The 18,409-nt window shown below is 33.6% G+C and overlaps 1 protein-coding gene across 2 annotated transcripts; it reads right to left on the bottom strand.

Moving 5' to 3' along the window:
• Window positions 1-383: 383 nt before the first annotated feature.
• LOC123881506 (uncharacterized protein At3g06530) lies at window positions 384-17,202 on the bottom strand. Of its 2 annotated transcripts, none has more exons than XM_045930212.1 (39): window positions 16,850-17,202; window positions 16,536-16,749; window positions 16,350-16,445; window positions 16,133-16,250; window positions 15,873-16,046; window positions 14,420-14,587; window positions 14,226-14,281; window positions 14,037-14,126; window positions 13,799-13,947; window positions 13,408-13,490; window positions 13,181-13,309; window positions 12,984-13,058; window positions 11,961-12,129; window positions 10,670-10,809; window positions 10,418-10,510; window positions 9,810-9,993; window positions 9,457-9,551; window positions 9,218-9,361; window positions 8,742-8,883; window positions 8,425-8,558; window positions 8,125-8,206; window positions 7,877-8,039; window positions 7,309-7,384; window positions 6,948-7,115; window positions 6,802-6,867; window positions 6,612-6,716; window positions 6,313-6,402; window positions 5,406-5,590; window positions 5,122-5,320; window positions 4,827-5,012; window positions 4,545-4,640; window positions 4,378-4,445; window positions 3,958-4,300; window positions 3,308-3,523; window positions 2,273-2,935; window positions 1,781-2,184; window positions 1,263-1,515; window positions 933-1,103; window positions 384-789 (listed from the first exon to the last, which is right to left on the bottom strand). In XM_045930212.1, exons 1-39 carry the CDS (start codon window positions 17,007-17,009, stop codon window positions 559-561), a joined length of 6,378 nt encoding a protein of 2,125 aa, XP_045786168.1. In that variant the 5' UTR covers window positions 17,010-17,202; the 3' UTR covers window positions 384-558. The 2 variants fall into 2 exon arrangements, with proteins under 2 accessions (XP_045786168.1, XP_045786169.1); XM_045930213.1 differs by having other exon boundaries at window positions 6,954-7,115; window positions 16,850-17,156.
• Window positions 17,203-18,409: the final 1,207 nt, after the last annotated feature.

Here is an 18,409-nt window from a genome sequence, read left to right as displayed (position 1 = left end):
CCATGTTGTTTATACAGTGGATCATATCCTTCTCTTTTCTCTCCTTCCCTCTCTTAACTTTCTATCTCTCTTAATCTCACTCTATCTCTTGGTTATCTTTTAAATTTTCAATGAAGAGAGAAAGTAGAATTAAGAGAAAGATAGAGAGCTAGGAATGAGAACGAGTTAATACGGAAATGAGAGGATCCATATGATCTTATTATTCCACATTTAGTGGTAAGAAGTAAGGAATATGGGATTCTTTTTGTTTTATTTAACATAATATTTCATCTTATTTATTGTTATGAATACTACTTTTTAAAAGAATTCATCTTGTCAAAAAAAAGGATTCATCTTTTTAATGATTGGCACTTGTGAAAGAAAGAAAAAATACAGCTTGAAAATACACAAGAAAATAATTGGATTAACACTTATCAGTATAAAAAATGCCATCTTTCCTTTAAATGGCCACAATTTACATGTCTACAAAACAAATTTCCTATATTTGACTGATTACACATTTCTAGCTCAAACATATCATGATACCGTGAAAATATTACCCTCCTAATCTTAACTTCATCATAGGTATTGTTGAAGGCTCTCCCCACTCATAGACTCCATTTCCGTCAAAATTTCTTGAGCAAGTGATTTAACTGAAAGCTCCACATCTTCAAGCAGTTCGCCGAGGAAGGGGATTGTTTCCGCTAATAACACTAAATATTCTTCTTTCAAGTTATCTACAAAATATTTAACAATTCTCAGGCCCAATATTCTAGTTCGCATCTTCTCACTGCGTGTCTGCATCAAAACCTACAAAACAACCAAATTACGACAACAAAATAGTCAGCTGCAAGATGAGGAAAATTTGACACAGTTACTTTAGTTTTACTCAAAATAGCAGAATAGGTGGTCTATAAAATTGCATGAGAGAAATAGAAAATCACAAAATATACCTCATGGTTCAGAGGCTTCCACAAAAGGTCAGAGCCAGCTGTGACCGCCATTTGACCGATGCACACAACAAGTAGGTCATCAAATTCCTTCACGCTAGGTACATTCATGTTGTCATCTGGCAAAGCAGGTGGATCTATGACAAGTTGAGAAACAATAGGTTTCAACAACAACTGCAACAAGCATCATATGAAAGTCAGTGAAGGAGGCTCAATGGAAAATTTCCCAAACTTATTACAGAATGTGCCATTCAAACAATAAGATGGAAAAAAAACTTCATAAACTTTTTCATAACAATTTCATATTGTGAAAAGTTTTAAAAAAATACTAGCCTGGAAATTTGAGGACTCGAGAAACTTCAAGCTCCCAGTGTCATAGAGAAAACACTTGTGTAAGGATGACAAGACTAGTGTCCTGAGATGCCATCCCTTAATAGACAAGCTACCTGTTTCTTTTACATCGCCGTCATCCAAAATCTTAGCCTTCTTTTTCTTCCTCAGACTAGACACATTAAAGTCTTCACCATCACCAAGATGATGAACACAGCTACCGATCAAGTATTTGAAGTAAGGAACAAACAAAGACCTAGAAATATGAAAAGGATGTCAATTGTTAATTATATAAGAAAAAACAATCATAATTTATTATATACCCATAAGTCAAAATTTTAAATATAATATTATAAACAAATTGCATCTATTTCATATTGCATCTTGAACAAAATTGATATAATTATGAAGTTCAACTCAATACGCTACTTTATTAACTCTTCTCCCAAAAAACATGTTTATTTTTAAGAGGATTATCTATGAAGGAATATAAAAAGTAAAAACATTAGGCAATGACTTACCTATGGTTCTCAGCAAGCTTATTTATCATGCCAAAGAAAGATATGGCCCTATCCATGCTTCCTCCGGATGCAGTTTCATCCACTACAGATTCTGCCCACTCAATACTCTTTACGAAAAGAGGCTTGAACATGCTCTCAGTTAGTTTTAGGGTCAGCGCAAGCATAGAATTCAGCACACCTTTTTCCACTAAATCAACGTTTTGAACTGAAAGAGGACTTTGACGGCGAAGATCAAGAGCAACCAAGAAAAAGTCAAAAATCTTTCCATGGAATGCCACAATTGATGATCTGTCCATAATACCAATAAATGTTGCCAACATATCAAACACAATTGTTAAGCTTTTATCCCCAGCCTCAACAGCAGCAGGGTACAGTTTTAACAGTGGCGGCAAGGCAAGTCGTACCTGTAACAAAATGATGTTTAGTTAGAAAAAACATGTACTCATCTGGCACTACCATGGTCAAACAATGCTTATGATTAGCAAGCCTTACTGGAATTTTTTCCGCAAGAAGCTTTCGTAATCCATGAGCTCGGGTTTCCACTTTGGAATCCATTCCTGAGACATATTCGGGATGAAGCACCAGAAGCTCCATGATATTTGTGAGATATGGGTTTAGGAATCCACCAAGCTTGTCAACAACCGCCTCCAAAGTAATGAGCACGGAAATAAAATGGGGTTCATTTGAGGCTGATAAAACCTCGTTAGCTTTTGGTTTCAACTCCTGATTGGATATTACAATACGAGAGGATTTCATCACGTTGTCCATAATTTGAGGAAGTTCAGCCAGTGCTTTTGGACCAAGAACGTTGATCAGCGCAGCAGATGTTCGAAGGCAGCTAGAAGTCACAGCCATGTTATGAGATGTAATGCATCTTGTAATAGACCCAAGGCATACACCGAAGATGGAACTATTCGAAGGGAACCTTTCTGCAAGAACTTCCAACGCTGAAACTGCTGCCACTTTCAAGGAGGTATTTGATGAATCATCAAGTATACTAAGAATTTCTAAACACATTTTATTAAGTGATTCGTGAGAGCTTTCATCCATATGAAGCCAAGGAAAACTTGATCTTGACCTTGAAGCTTTCTTGTCTTTAAGCATTAAGCTGACTTTTTCATGATTTCTTGCAGCATCACATAACAGCCCAAGAGCCTGGAGCAAAAGTGTTGCAGTATCAGATAACAGTTATCAATGTCTCGCTTCCACACGCTTAGTTTGTTTACCAAGCATGTGTATTTATTACAAACCAACAAAAAAAGAGCTTTTTCTAGATGTAGTAGAATCAATAGCATGTGTAAAATATGTGCATAATGAGTCGTTATTACAAATCATCAAATGAATATACAATATATGTCTAAGGGAATAACCCCAAACCAATATCCTAATCTCTAAACGATGGTCCTAATCTCTAAAACTAGCAGGGAGAATAAAGACCAACAAATTATGGCCCACATATTATATTAAAAAAATGCAAGATTCCAATAAAATTTCTTAAACTTGAAAGAATCTTCTAAAAAATCATACCTTTTTTCCAACACTTTTATCTGAATGATGGAGCAACTTAATTATGCTCTTAAAGTATACTGAAGGTAGCATGACCATTGTAATATTCTTCACAACAGCACGCGTAGTTCCCTTCAACTCTTTCCTCATAATGACAGGGAAATTCAGTTGCTTTTTTTTTGCATCTACAAGATGCAAGAGGAAAACAACATATTCCATAAGCTCTCCAAGTGCACTCTGCAATATTGACAGCCCATCACATATTTTGAATAATATGAATCTTTGTTGGGATAAACAGAAGTGTTTACAGACTAATCAAAGAATAGAACACTCAATCAAATAAAAGTATGCTAGACCAGTGACTGCTTCAGTATTAAGCAAAAGATTTGTACCACACTATAACTGAGGAAATTGCTGATTAATTGAAAGCTAACAATTTCACCGTGCAATACATCACATTAATTCATCAACTACGAGATATCAATCTCTCAATTATGGCATTGATATTTGATACCCCATCTGTTGCCATTACTTTGCAATGGTCATTCAACACTGACGCTTTTGAAAAATCATTATATAAATTATCAAGACTTTGCACTATACTAGTAGAATTGAACAAAGACATTAAAAGGCATAAAACTTTGTTGCATCATTTGTGATCAGGATTATACCTGAATGACAACTGTGTCTTCTCCTGATTCTAGCTTGAACAACAATTCAGGATCTTGCAATTTTTGCAAAGAAAATTGCATTGCCAGAAACAACTCCAGAAACATTGACTGGTCAATATTTTTATTTACTCTCTGTTTAAGGATAATAACTAAAGATGGAAGCCAAATCATACTTGTCAAATGTTCACAAATCTGCACTGCTAATTTATATTCCCACTCTTTAGTAAAAAATGTTAAGGCATCTGGCGTCTGAATATTGATGAAACAGGTGGCTTTCCTTGAAACTAATGAAGAGAACAACAAGATAAGTAACGAGGCCAAGCTTTTACCCTCACCCAAAGTTCTGCAAAATATTCGCCATTATAAGATGAAGATCATAAACCAATGGCTAAGTTACAATATTAAGATCATGGAAAGTACCGTAGGAGATATAGAACAATTGATAGCCTTCTGTGCTCAACTACTTCAGGAAAAACATCTATGAAAACCTGAAGAAAAAAAATATCAGAAGATTGATCTACTAAGAGTTACTTCAAATCATGTAGGAGAGACATGAAAGCACAAAAGTATTCTCATGAAATACCAACCTTCAGTAATTTCTCCACATCATCTGTCTTGGACAGCCAACAAGGAACAATCGCCGATATAAGATCCTCAAAAACATGCTTTGAATGACTGTCAATCTACTCGTACATGGACACAGAAATGGTGACACGTGGTTATTTGGAATATTGGAATCATATTCTCAAAAATTTGTAAGTAAAAGCTTTTACATAAGTTGGAAGATTTAATATGGATTGAATCATCAAAATCAAGGATTGAAGAAAAACAGGGAAACCAAAAGAGGGGGAAAGCCAGAATTTACGAACCTGTGTGACAGCTGATTCTCCAATAACTGGGAGAATATCAAGTATATGCCCAAAGACTTTTCCTGGTAAGACCCTAATAACAGCAGAAAGCAGAGAAAATATATGGTTGCGGGTGACCAAAACATTGGTAGTCCGGGCACACTCTATCAGTAGCTTAATGTTAATCTCATTCGTCATTTTTTTTTCCTGTCATGAGTGATGAAAATTAATAAAAGGAAGCAGAAAAAACAGTGAAGAGGTAGTTTAAATTTTCTATTATAATATAAATTGCCAGCTTCACAATTAGAAAGCATACGTTTAACACATCCATGCTTTTAAGAGAGATGATTATATCCTCCAGGATAATCAACAGAGTCTGTTGAATATGATTTACTGTTTCAGAAGGACTTGATGATGTTTGGCTTGATTCTTCCTCAAGGGAAAGAGTACCATTTACCCATTCTTCTGAAAATACCTTGCTAAGAAGTTTAAATAAGGGATCTAAAAGAAAATGCCTGCAAGAATCAAACAGCAAATTTAGCACGATGAAATTCTTTGTGCAACTATTTGGTCATGGTACTAAGGAAATAATCAAATCACCTGTTTGTTATGTCTTTCTTCAATAACAAAACATCAAGAAGGGGACTAAGAATGTAGGCCGGATTATCTTCTTGATCTGTTGTCAATTTCTGCCTCTTTTTTGTCTTTTCATTTGCTGACTTAATTATGCCACATTTTGTTGCAAGTATGATATCAAGTATGTGAGCAACAGTTGAGAAATTTATCTGCAATTCAATAAAAGCCATAAATTATTCTCAGTTTCAATTTTCCATTCTTTGAAATGGAAGCTGGAACAAAATCCTAATATACATAAACAGAAAAATAATACAAAAACAAACAGAAAATAACATGCATAATGCAAAGACAAAAACAAACAGAAAAAAATGCATAACGCAAATAAACCATTGATCCAAAATGTTATGGTCAGTGATCAAACACAGATTTCAAATCTTACTGTTAAGATTTTCAAAAGAAAATGTGTATCCTAATATTTCATTTTAAAAAAAAATTTAATAGTCGACAGTTGCCACAAGGAATGATGTAATATATTTATCACATTTAAAATATATCATAATAATAAATTATACTTATTCAACTGTGCATAAACAGAAAAACAGGCATTGTCCAAAAAGAAAACTACGATCCTAATATTGTGGCAATTTTTCGTCTCAGTCAGTTAGCACCCTAAGTGCATTGCTTGAAGCGCTTATCTGGAATTGGCTTATTTCAGGGTAGGATTATGTCTATGGCGATATTGTATAAAATGTGTTAAGCTAATGAGGTCAGTTTATGTGATGCCCAGTTTATGTGAGTGCCTCACTTTTTTATATTGCAAGGAAAAACTACAGAAATGCAAAACAGGCACCAAATTGAAAGACAAACAAAAGAACCTTAATTAAGACAATACATGTTTGACAAAAAAAATAACCAAAAGCAAGAAACTCACATCTATGCGCAATAAGGCCTCTCTAGTTGCACTTTGTACATCACCATTTGCATTACGGCACAAAAACACAAGCGCACGAAATAAAAGCTCCTGACATATAAGAAAAAACCAATAGTTTAGGTCGTAGTAGAGACTAGATTGGTAATGGTTTTTTTTCATATACCTAACAAAAATATTATCATAAGGAATCACACTTAGAAAGTGTACATGTAATGATTTAATAAATAGCACATGTCTATGTCTATTTATCATGAATGACAACAGACTCTAGAAATAAATAACTGTATTGCTAATAAGACCTGCACTTCATTCGGCAACCCCGTGTAGAACTGACTATTAAGTTTGTTCAAGACAGAAATACAGGGCTCTATGTAGGCAGGGTCATCAGAAGTCATGCCATCCAACTGAAAAAGGCAATGACCAAGGTCAGTAAATTCAAAATATCAAGCATGGCGGGACCTATGAAAAGAATGGATCTTGGTATCTCACCTGCAACGCTTTCAGTAAAGGATATTGAAGATCGTCTCCACCAGAGGAAGATGACATAGCACAGCTCTATACAAAGAAAAGAAATTAGCTAACCAAACCACAGATTGAAGGTTTCAACTGCTAAAACACAATATTAGAATACACACCTCCACCTCCAACAAAAGGCACATTATCCGAGTTTCAGTGTTTGAAAATTTCTGGGAAGACTTGCGACTCCTGTCATAGTATTGCTTCATAAAACGAGACAACATTGGCGCAACTTTAGGATGCATAATAGCATTCCCAATTCCCTTGAGCAGGGAGAGAATCATTAGCTGCCAAAGAAATCAATGTCCGAAAGTAAGTTATTGTCTTACAATGTTGGCTTTGAATAATAACAACCCACACATAACACTGTTAAATCTTATGAAACTGAAAACAAGAAACTTCAACCTATATCGCTATTGCCACAATTAAAATTATAGAGAGAGAAAATAGAATAAGAGAGTTAATATGAAGAAATCAAACCTTCCCATAATTGGAGAATTCCAGAGCAGAACCCAAAATGAACTCAATTATTCTTTCTTTTGTGGGCTGATCAAATCTGAAAAAATGACAAGTACAGAAATAAAGCGGGGGAGAATCTTGAAAGTAAATACAAATGAATATTCTTTTTGAATGAAGATAATGAACAATCTCGCAGGGAAAAAATTACACACAGGCAACAGCCAAAATGAAAAAGTATAATTAACATAGAGAAAATACCAAAAGACACATCATATAAATTTGCATCAACTAATACAGAGCCAATCACAACAGAATATCTCTAAAACCTAATATATCTCCTCTAAGAAGCTCAAATACTTGTGAGAAGCCAGGCCAAATAATCTATCTCGATATTTTACACATTGTAAGGAAATAAAAATAAAAGATCTATCCAGATTACCCTCTACACATTTGAAAGATCTGGCAAATTCCAACAACCAAAGCAGAAAACATGGAAATAAAGTTTATAAGCAGCTAAGACAATATATCAAATAGTTTTGTGGTGACAAAAGTGGAGCATAGATGAAATAGTCATAGTAACATTATATACCTGTTCTCCATATTTTGAGGTACTAAGATATTATGACAGGAAGAGCCTAGCGTGGATGCGAACAATGATGGAAGAAATTTCTTGTCTGACAGTATAAGTGTTTTTTGCTGATCCAACAGCAATAGAAGTTCACCCAGAAAATCGAACCATGTCGCATTATTCCCTGTTGTTACACAAGTTTAGGTACTTTGCAAGGTAAAATAATTAGGAATAAAGGATTAAATACAACTATTCTGACAATAAAGTACCGTTTATCTTGCCAGAACAATCGATGCGACGCCACAAGGCACGTAACTCATCGGTACAGTTCATGGAAGCAACCCTTACAGACTGCAAGGAATTTCAAAAGGTGTAAATATATCATTTGAGCCAATCACATTTCCTCAAAAATCAAGAGAACATCCAACATAAGAATAAATAGCATAAGCAATTTTAAAAATAAATTAAAAAAAACCCATTTGTCCATAACAATTAACCATATAAATGCAGCAAGCAGATAAGGAGAAATACACACAAAATCAGTAGGTAAATCTGAAAAATACTCATACCTGATTATCACCAGCCAATGGAACAAGAAGAGAAGGAAATTCGACCAAAAGTTCAGTTTGCCATCTATCTTGTGACATCCTACAAAGAAATGCATAACACTGGAGACTTTCAACCTGAACTGCAGCAGGAACGCCTACACAATAAAAGATCCAACAAAGAATCAAGCAAATGTAACTATGCATAATGTGAGATTTTGACTTTTACAAAGAAACTGTATATTCTATCTTAGAAGTAGGAATTTCACAGTACAACCAACACAGTATTTTCCATTTAAGATAAGGAGTAAATCAAGCAACAGGGATAACGTAGAGTGTACCTTCGTCTGTGAAAAACTTAGATAATAGCCGGGCAGGTGATACACTGCAATGTGCTGCTAAGAAATGGAGGTGTTTACTGAATACATGTTTGAACTTTGAGGAAGCAAAAAATACAAACAAATCCTTTATCTTGCTATCATCCTGCATATTGCAAAAGGTTCATTCATCCAACCAGTCAACAAGTGAACAGTGGAAGGCTAACAACAGTTGAAGAACATAAAAGGATATTTGAGAAAGAAAAAAATTCTTGAGGCTTGAGTTATTTACACTCAGTTGACTTGATCCTCTATTTATTCACTTTTAGCAATAAACATAACATAATTTAAATTCACAACGAAGTTATTGATATGACTACTACCTAAGTGCATAACTACGTGCTATAACTCCAATACTAACATCAATTCCAAAAGAAGGAAACCTAGTTAATAAGACAAAACTGAATACAGGCATAACAAATACAGAAGAAATTACTAACCAGCAGATTGCCTGAAGAATCGGCTGACATTATCAGCTTCCAAAATATGCAAACCATAACTTTTGCATTTAGGGATCTGAGGTTGGCATACAAAAGTTGATCAAAGAATGCACTACAGTCCCAGTCTAACACTTCAGAATTGAACTGCAAACAATTACAAAATAAACATAAAAAGTTGGTTTATCACAAGAAAAAATAAGACAAATAAAAGCAGCCATATGAGAGTAAAACCCTCGTACCTCATCCAAAAGAACATCACCAGCATTCACTAAAGATTCCCACTCAGCCTTCAGAATAGGAAACACACTTCCAAACAGTGCAGAAAATTCATCACCTTTGATCAAAATAGAAAGTCAACATCCATCATTCTCTAACCCCGTTTTTAAATTTTTTGACAAAGAAATCTAATACACAGAAAGAGAATTGAAACTTGGGAGCAATAAAATATACTCTGAATAAGCACTTCTAAAATACTTGCTAAAATGATATTTTTTAGTCATGAAATAATTAAGATATAACATATCTATTTGTTTTTTTTATTATGTACTATTTGAGAAAAAATGGGATTCAAAAAGACAAAAGGAAAACAAACCTTTTGGTTTTATCAGCAGAAGAGACTGAAGTAGAACAAAAAAAAAGAGTGTCTTTGACAATTCTGAATCATTGCAGCTTTCAACAAACCAAGAAATATTATCTTCAGGGTGGGCCATGAAATTGCCAGCCAAGCTATTGATAACTTTCAAGTTAATTGAAGATAAACTTCCAGGTATCGATGTCTGCAATTGAACTTTAAGAATTAGTAAAGTGAAAGATGATTGATGACTGGTTGTGGTTAACAATTTTGAAGTTCGATGAAGCCAAAATATATCCATGAGAAAACACCCAACTGCGACACAAACTATCAGTAAAACATCAAGATACTCATACACAGGGTACTATTTGCCCATTCCTAAAGTCAAACTTAAAGTAATGTCAAGAAGAAGAAAAAATTGAACTTTAAAATTTTGAAGTTTTGTTTTTCCAAAGTTAAAGGGACTTCATGACTGATTCTATATTCTTAGTTCACCTTGGCCGATTCTATGTAGGATCATGAGTTTTACAAACTTGCCTTTTTGAACAACAGACTTTGGTTTCTTCAATATTTAAGTATAAATTACAATACAAAAATATGGACAAACTGAATCCCATGTAGTTATTTACCGCTTCATCAGAGCTAGAAACAGCAATATTCTGATAAACTGGCCAGTTAATTTTGTTGACTAGTACTAGAGCTTTTAAATTTAAACCCTGTGTCTGCAACAAGAAAGATAAGTAATCAACAGAAAATAATCACCAAGACGAGGCAGAAATCTGAATGCAACAATTAAGTAACTAGTAAGAACACACAAAGTCAGGAGTATATTAAATCTTTATATTTAAAAAGTAAATGTTAAATCTGAAGTCCAATGCAACCTGTGGCATAACAAGTAGTAATGGGAAAATCATGGCAGCAATGTTCTTCAAGTAATCAGAATGATCATGGAAGTACGATATGGCTTTCTTTAGACAAGTGATAGCAACTTCTCCAGTTACACTAACATTATCGGTTGAACCTGCACAATAGAATTTGAAAAACAAATCAACAATCATATGCCGGGCATATATATAGTCCTAAATTCCTTACCCAAAAAAAAATATAGTCCTAAATCAAAATCTAAACTGAGGCTTTCCTTTTCCAAAGTAATTTCAAAAATTGCAAATTATAATTGAGATTTAGCAAAAATAAATAAAAGATTTCTCTACTACATGTCAATTTATTAGTGACTTCCTTTTAGTTTTTGATAGGAAACGTTAATAAAAATAAAAAATTTGGAAGCAGAAAGCAAGAGCTTTACTAGATTGGGCCTTGGTCCAACAAATCATTTATTTATCCTCATTGGGCAGATGTGTGGTCCTTGAACGAATAACTACTAAGAAACAAAGGCAAGAACACTCGTTTAAAGAATTTCTAACACTTCTTTTGGAAATAAATATGAACTTATCCAGAGACATAATGTAACAATAAGTTTTACTTAACATTAAACAAACTAGCTCTGGACTTCGGTGAGGAAATTTATACTCGTCTCCCACAACTTCACATTAAACAAACTATCTCTGTACAAGTTAGAGGCTTAGAGCTCCTCTCCCAATCCCTCTTGACCACCAAGTCGCTATTTCTTCCTATCTAATGAAGGGACTACCTCTCTTTATAATCAACTGTAAAATCTAAGATTGGTTTAATTGAACACCGTAGTCATCAATTTATCACGAATGAAACAACAGGTTATCTCAGCAAAAAAATGGAAATGTATGTTGAAGGTTATACATTCACGACAAGACATCCATCAAAAAGATAAAGAATGTAAGCATATTCAGAGATAAGCATGAAGGAGACTTCAACTCTTATTTAATTGTAATGCATTTGAAGGCCAAATCTATGTTATCTGCACAGGACTCCACCACACCAACTACTGGCTTATCATCCAACAAGAATGCATTCAGAGGAAAAAAAATCCCGACAGCTGGTCAGAAGCCAGTCGGTAAGTGTACCATCTATCATCTTTATTACAAAATGCATGTCTTTTCTCATAATATCATTTACTGGTCGCATATTTTATATAATCATTTAACAGATGTGGGCACATTTGTTAGTGCTTTAATGTAGCATTTAAACAAACGAGGAAAATGAATTCCAACCAAATTATTTTTAATATACCACACTTACCAGACAGCAGCTTGCCAACACATCTTCGTAACACATTCTGCAGTGCCTCGAGAAGCTTAGAAAAACCTAGTACATTTTGCAAGCCATCAACATTTAAAGCTGCTTGAACAACTGTTAAATCTTTATCATCAAGCTGTCTCAATATGGCCTCTCGAATGTCAATTAGACCCTGATCAACAAAACATTTTGGGTAGAATGGTATAATTAAAAGGTTGAGGGTTATGGAATATGAATCACCTATGTGCACAGTATATTTGGAAAAAAATTCATACCGGAAGAGATTTCTCATATTCTCATATGTACATGAACTGATGCACACACAACTAGCCACATCAACCCAACTCAACTAACACTTTGACCAAGTTATAATGATTACCCCAAGTCAACTTCAAATCAGCTCAGATTTTCATATAAAAAAAACACACTCTAAAAAATATATTAAAACTCCCAGATTTTCATAATGTTATTTATTATAATAAAAAAATATATAAAAAATAAAACAAAACTCTCAAAAAATGTTGTTTTAGTGCTATTCTTAAACGAAAATACAGCTACAAAAAAAGTTACATCACAAATACAAATATTTAAAACTTGAACAAGTCCATAATCCCCCTACCTTGTAAACCTCCTAATCAAGTCCTCTATCAAAATCAACAAATCCCCCACCCACCAATTATGTGTAATATTGATGGCCGTACAACTCTCTTGCGTCAACAATGCATATATTATATTAGATTACAAATATAATCAGTTCAAATCATTTTTAATGGAACACATCATATAAAACATTTCCAAACAAAACCAGTTTGACAGTAAAAAATATGTTAAGCAACCTTTTCAGAAAAAATATAAATAAAAAATAGACAAAAACTTTAATCAATATGCCATAATGATCGGAGATTTTTTAAAATATCAATAATATAGTAATTAACCACATTGAGCAATAAATTAGTGTCAGATGAAAATATAAATTATTATAAACATATTGTTTTTGGAGGACAGGGTAAGAGTAGCAGAGCATACCTCTGAAACAAATGCCTCGCTGTTCAGGATGCCAGAAGAATTTATATCACGCAGTGTAGTACGTCTAACATCAGCCTATACCATAACAAATAAGAATGAAGCTAGTACGTGCAAACAGAAAATTGATGACCATTGAACAAGAGAATACACGCTTTAGGATTATAGACAGTGAACAACAGAAAGTAAATTGGTGGTACCTTTGGATGATACAAGGCAAACCAAAGTTTTGACTCTGAGATATCAGATGATGAATCCAAATTCCCATCCAACATCTTGCATAAAATCTTATACAGTGAATTATCTTTCTTAGATTGGGCTTTGTTATGCTGTCGAAGTTGAACAAGTTCAAAGTTAAACCATCAAGACTTTCCGAAATTCTAACAATAATTGCTAACAAAGAAAAGCATAAAATTCTTCAGCACACCTGAAGGAAATGATGAACGGCTCCACGGAGTTCAGAAGGATACTTTGTATTGACAATTATCAGAGTCTTTTTTGCCCAGCCAGCTAATTGACATTTAAAAAACAAAATTGTGAGGATAATATCCAGGCATCAAATGATAATTGAATAGATGACTGCTGCAACTATTGTATTAGCTATATAGTTTAGTCATTAAGCCAAGAGCTGAGCTGTGTTCAGCTGTCAAATCTCAACTAATTCTGTTGTTTGTTAGAGCAGTTATACTAGTATAAAAAAATAGTCCATTTATCGGATCCATTTGGAGATTCAATAGAGAAATTCATTTTGGTCCTTTTTAAATTTTCTCTCATTCTAGAATTCTTTAAAATCTTATATTCATAATCATAATACACACCTGACTTCAAAGATGTTGAGTCGTCAACTTTTTGTGATAGTTTCACACAATTTGATAGGATTTTGGTGACCACCTGATGAACAGAATCATTCATGGGGACCTTTTCTATCAAGGACAGCAAAGCCTGCTGGCAGTATTCATCTTTAGAACTGCACATTTGTAAAAATCAGCACAAAACACAAGATTGTAATAGTATGGTAAGCATAGATTGCCAGAAATAAAATCGTGAAATTCTCACCTGCAGTCAATGAGGGAGTCCAAGAGAACAACAAGAAACTTTTCAATGTTGAACTCCTTAGAAAATTCTAATAAAACCCTTGGCAAATCCCTATAACAAAAAGGATTGTATAAATCATAAATAGAATGCAAATGGCAACAGCCGAACAACATGAATCATTAACAAGCTGAGCAGTTTGAGGTAGACTACCTTAGTTCCTTTAAAACCTCCAAGGCCTTTATTGGAAGTATTCCAACATTTTGGGACTAGGAAAATTCAAACAAAACAAAGTAAGAATGAAAGTATAGCCAAGTTAAAAAAATAGGCTAGCACAACAGGAAGAAAATAGGGTCAATAACGTTTATCAAAGAGAAAAGATAAACAATTATGTCACCCCATAGTACCTGGACAAGATTGATTAAGGCAATAAGGGACAGCCGAAACCATTGAAGATCCAACTCATTAGCCTCCTCGCGAGCAACCTCGGCAACTGAATTTATCAATCTATTCAAAAGTTTGGGAGCTAATGCAGCTTTACTTCCAAGCAAGCTAACTATCATCAAGGAACTGGCCTGCAAATGGCAAAAGTACATCACAAGGTGTCGAAAAATAAAATAAAACAAATATATACATGGCAGTGGCGGATCATGGCGGAGAGCCATAATATTGGTGAAAATTGGTCATGGCAGAGATCCCAAAACCCACAACCGATATCTGCCATCACCGATATTTGATAACACTATGTGGCATCAAGTACTGATATATAGACTTATCAAAAAAGAAAGAAAAAAGTACCGATATATATATATATATAAAAGAAACCATAAGATCTGAAACAAAATCTAAGAAAAAGAATATTGATCCTGATTCCTGATTGAATAAAGAACAATACAGAGAACGCACTCTTTTTAAAGTTTAAACTACTAAAAATATGAGGCCAGGTCCTCCACGGCAATCAACTGGCTACAAAAAGTTGCTTGTTCTCACCAAACTTACCACTTTTATTCCCCTTTTCACAATCCATTCCCTATATCTGAACCTATATTTAAATCAGTTAGACAGTTATGTCTAACTATCCCTCTTAGCCTGCCTAACATAGACACTCCAAATAGGAAGATTGCTAGCAGAAACTGAGCCCTAAAAGTAAGGTGATACATATAGAACTATATTTTTAAAGTGGTACACAATGTACGTTGTTCTTTGGTCTATTTGACAGGAGCAAAATCTTAAATGGAATATATTTCCTTAGACTTGTGTGATTGAGAGAGAGAGTTGGTCCATGGTCTTTTTTTGATACTTTGTTGATCAATGCATGTTACTATAGAGTTCACAATTACAAATATGGAGATTGGAGAGATCTTTAATAATAATGGTTAAATTTATATTTCTATTTCTATTGTAAATTAAAAATAAGGGTACCAACCACTCAGCCCTATCCAACTATATACTAGGGTAATATTGCTAATCCGAAGTTTGAGGAATTTAAAAATCATATAAGGAGACACAAAATCATGCGATTAATTGATTGAACAAATCACATGTTATAACATGAGCTAGTCCAAGCATATTCTAGATTTATCGAAACTGAGTGATTACGGTGAATAGCACTTCTTAACAAAAATGTTATGGCCAACTTATGCTACAAGAGAATGCATTACTATTTGTGATGAATAATAATATGTTAATGGATCTTGACAAGTTGACATGAAGGGGGAAATGCAAATTCATTTCAAATGGTCTGCCCATTTCAGAGTATGTGCATTGCCAACTAGCCAAAGGGTCGTCACAAAAATTACTAAATGATGGCTGATGCCCACAAATATTATAATCAGTTTTAGTGAATTAAAACAATCTAACCTTGTGATCTGAAACCCGACTAATACCATGCTGAAGACCAGAGCTCACAAAAGGAAGTATTCTCTTGACGATATCATCATCAACCGTCACAATGGTACCCAAAACTTCAATGAAAACAGCAGTACAAAAGCCAATTACATTCTTTGAAGGTTGAAACTTTTTAGATGGAGATGCCTGCAACCAAAACCATAGTCATCTTATTATTTAATTCTCTTGCACAACTATCAAATTCACAGCTAAACACGGGTATTTTTACTCACATAGTTGCATAGAACTTCTAATACGCCCTTATCACGAAGGCATTGCTGCACTATAACCATTCTAGGTGGCGGTGCACCAGAAACTTTCACACCCTCGAGAAACCCCCATGTACCATTCCTTCACAGAAACCAATAAAAACATCAGAAACCATTCCAACTCCAATTAGTAATCTATATCACAATTCACAACAGAACCAAACAATCATATTTTTCTAACCTTATATTGAGTATCTGTACTATCCGAACAAATGCATGTGTGTCATGATACGGCAATGCACACAAAATCAAATATTCATAGTTGTGCACATGAATCCTGAAACTCAAAACAAATCACATTAAAAATCACAAAACATAATCATCACCGTACCCAAAAAAAAAATCTGAATTTAAACCGAATGCTCACTTGTGTCTACGTATCAAATACTCGAGCGTTTTAAGTGCGGACGGAAGATTAAAGTATCCAGAAAGTAATTTCAAATACGAATTAATTAAGACATCAAGTTTATCATTCTCTTCTCTCCCCATTAACTCTCTATCCATCTCTTTACTTCTGTGACTGAACAAATCATTCTTATAATTCCTAAACCTTTCATCATTGCTAATAAGAACCTCCAAACCTGTAACATAAACAAAACTTCAAATTCAATTAAATTCATTCAAGTAAGGTTATGAAAAATAGCAAAAAATTGAAAAAATTGAAAAGTGAAGTTATACTACCTTGAATAGCGATATTGAAAATGGATTCGATATCAATATCAGCAGCTTCTTTAGGATCGAATAAGATTGAAGGACGAGTAAATGGTCTTTTTTGAGGAGCGGAATCAACAAGTGCTTTGGATCTGATAGAAGCTAATTGGGAAGCTATGGAAGTTGCCATAGCTATGGTTTTGTGATGAAAAGAGGATTGAGAGGTTAGGGTTAGGGTTTTGGTGCTTCGTTTTGTTCTTATTTGGTTTGGTTCTCGCAGTAATGTCGAAGAGAGGCAGAGAAGAAGAGAGAAGTGTGTAATGTGGCGCAGTAGGGTTTAGGGGTTAGTCTTTCTAACCGCCAACGACGTCGTTTCGTCTCACAAATTATTTCGACCCAATAAATAATTAAAATATTTAAATTCTTTTTAGTTTGAAAAGAATTTGGGTATTTTTTTTTTTTTTGGTAATAAGAATTTGGGTTTTTGGTTGAAAAATAAAAACACCTCAATTCATTTTATAATTTGTTTTATAATAAACTACGCACCTGTATGTGTATAACTTATGTCCAAAAATATATATAGCTTATGTTATGGTCAGTTTGTTAATAAAAGATTTTTGCTCCTAAAAAAAATGTGTCTTATATTATGGTGAGTTTGTTAATAAAATATTTTTGTTGCTACTAAAAAAAATCAAGGATATTGTTGGCATTGTGAAAAGTTCACATCAAAATTCATGTATTCTCTTTATATATAGTAGGCTTTAATGCATTTTTGGTCCCCTTATTTTGAAAAACTTGAACTTTTCATCCCCTATTATTTGGTCAATTTTATGTTGATGTGGCAAGTTATATGATGATGTGGCAATGTTAATGTGGACAAATCATGTTCCATATCATTAATTTTTTTAAAATTAAATATTATGTTTTTTTACTATTAAAAATTTGTATATATTTATTTTTAAAAAAATTTTTTTTAATAAAATTAAACAAATTCAGAATTTTGATGAACATACTCATCATGTTCATCAATCTTCCCCAAATCTCAAAATAAAAAAATAAATAATAACTTAACAATATTCATCTTTCTTCATCATCTTCAACCTAAAAAAAAGTCATACTCAAAATAAAATCCTAACTCTATTATCAGGAACACGCAATTTGGTATCCATTTTTCTGACGCAAGTAACAATATCCATAAAATAACCATTATTAACAAAACTCATCTTTCAAGAACAAACAATTTCCAAAACTCTTACTCCATTATCAACAAAGAGATCTGAAAATTTAGAATCAAGAGCAAACGAGATCCAGAATAAAAAAACTGTTTTGGTTGCTGAAATTTGTTTTTCTCTTATGTCTTGCGTATTGGTCATGAAACAACATTTAGTAGGTCCTAAATTTTTGTGGTTTTGAATGAAATTTATAGAAATAAACATTAACACCATGAAAAGCGAGTGGATTGATTGAGTGGATTGGATTTTGAAAACATAAGAAGAATTGAAAAATGATTGGAATGATTGAATTGATTGGATTTTTATGATTTTTAATTTATGGGATTTTAGGTTTGAGTTTGTGGGTAGAAGATGAAGA

This window comes from Trifolium pratense, linkage group LG4 (genome assembly GCF_020283565.1).
Source record: "Trifolium pratense cultivar HEN17-A07 linkage group LG4, ARS_RC_1.1, whole genome shotgun sequence".
NCBI lineage: Eukaryota > Viridiplantae > Streptophyta > Magnoliopsida > Fabales > Fabaceae > Trifolium > Trifolium pratense.
Note: the sequence above shows the minus strand (reverse complement) of the source record. Positions and strands in the feature narration are given on the sequence as shown.

Excerpts from the sequence above, each read along its gene's own strand:
- LOC123881506 (XM_045930212.1), bottom strand. The coding sequence starts at position 17,009 with ATGGCAACTTCCATAGCTTCCCAATTAGCTTCTATCAGATCCAAAGCA. Across the intron at positions 12,130-12,983 it reads GCGAGGCATTTGTTTCAGAG|GGTCTAATTGACATTCGAGA; the intron begins GTATGCTCTGCT and ends TTTGTTGATCAG. Across the intron at positions 5,591-6,312 it reads AGGCCTTATTGCGCATAGAT|ATAAATTTCTCAACTGTTGC; the intron begins GTGAGTTTCTTG and ends ATTGAATTGCAG.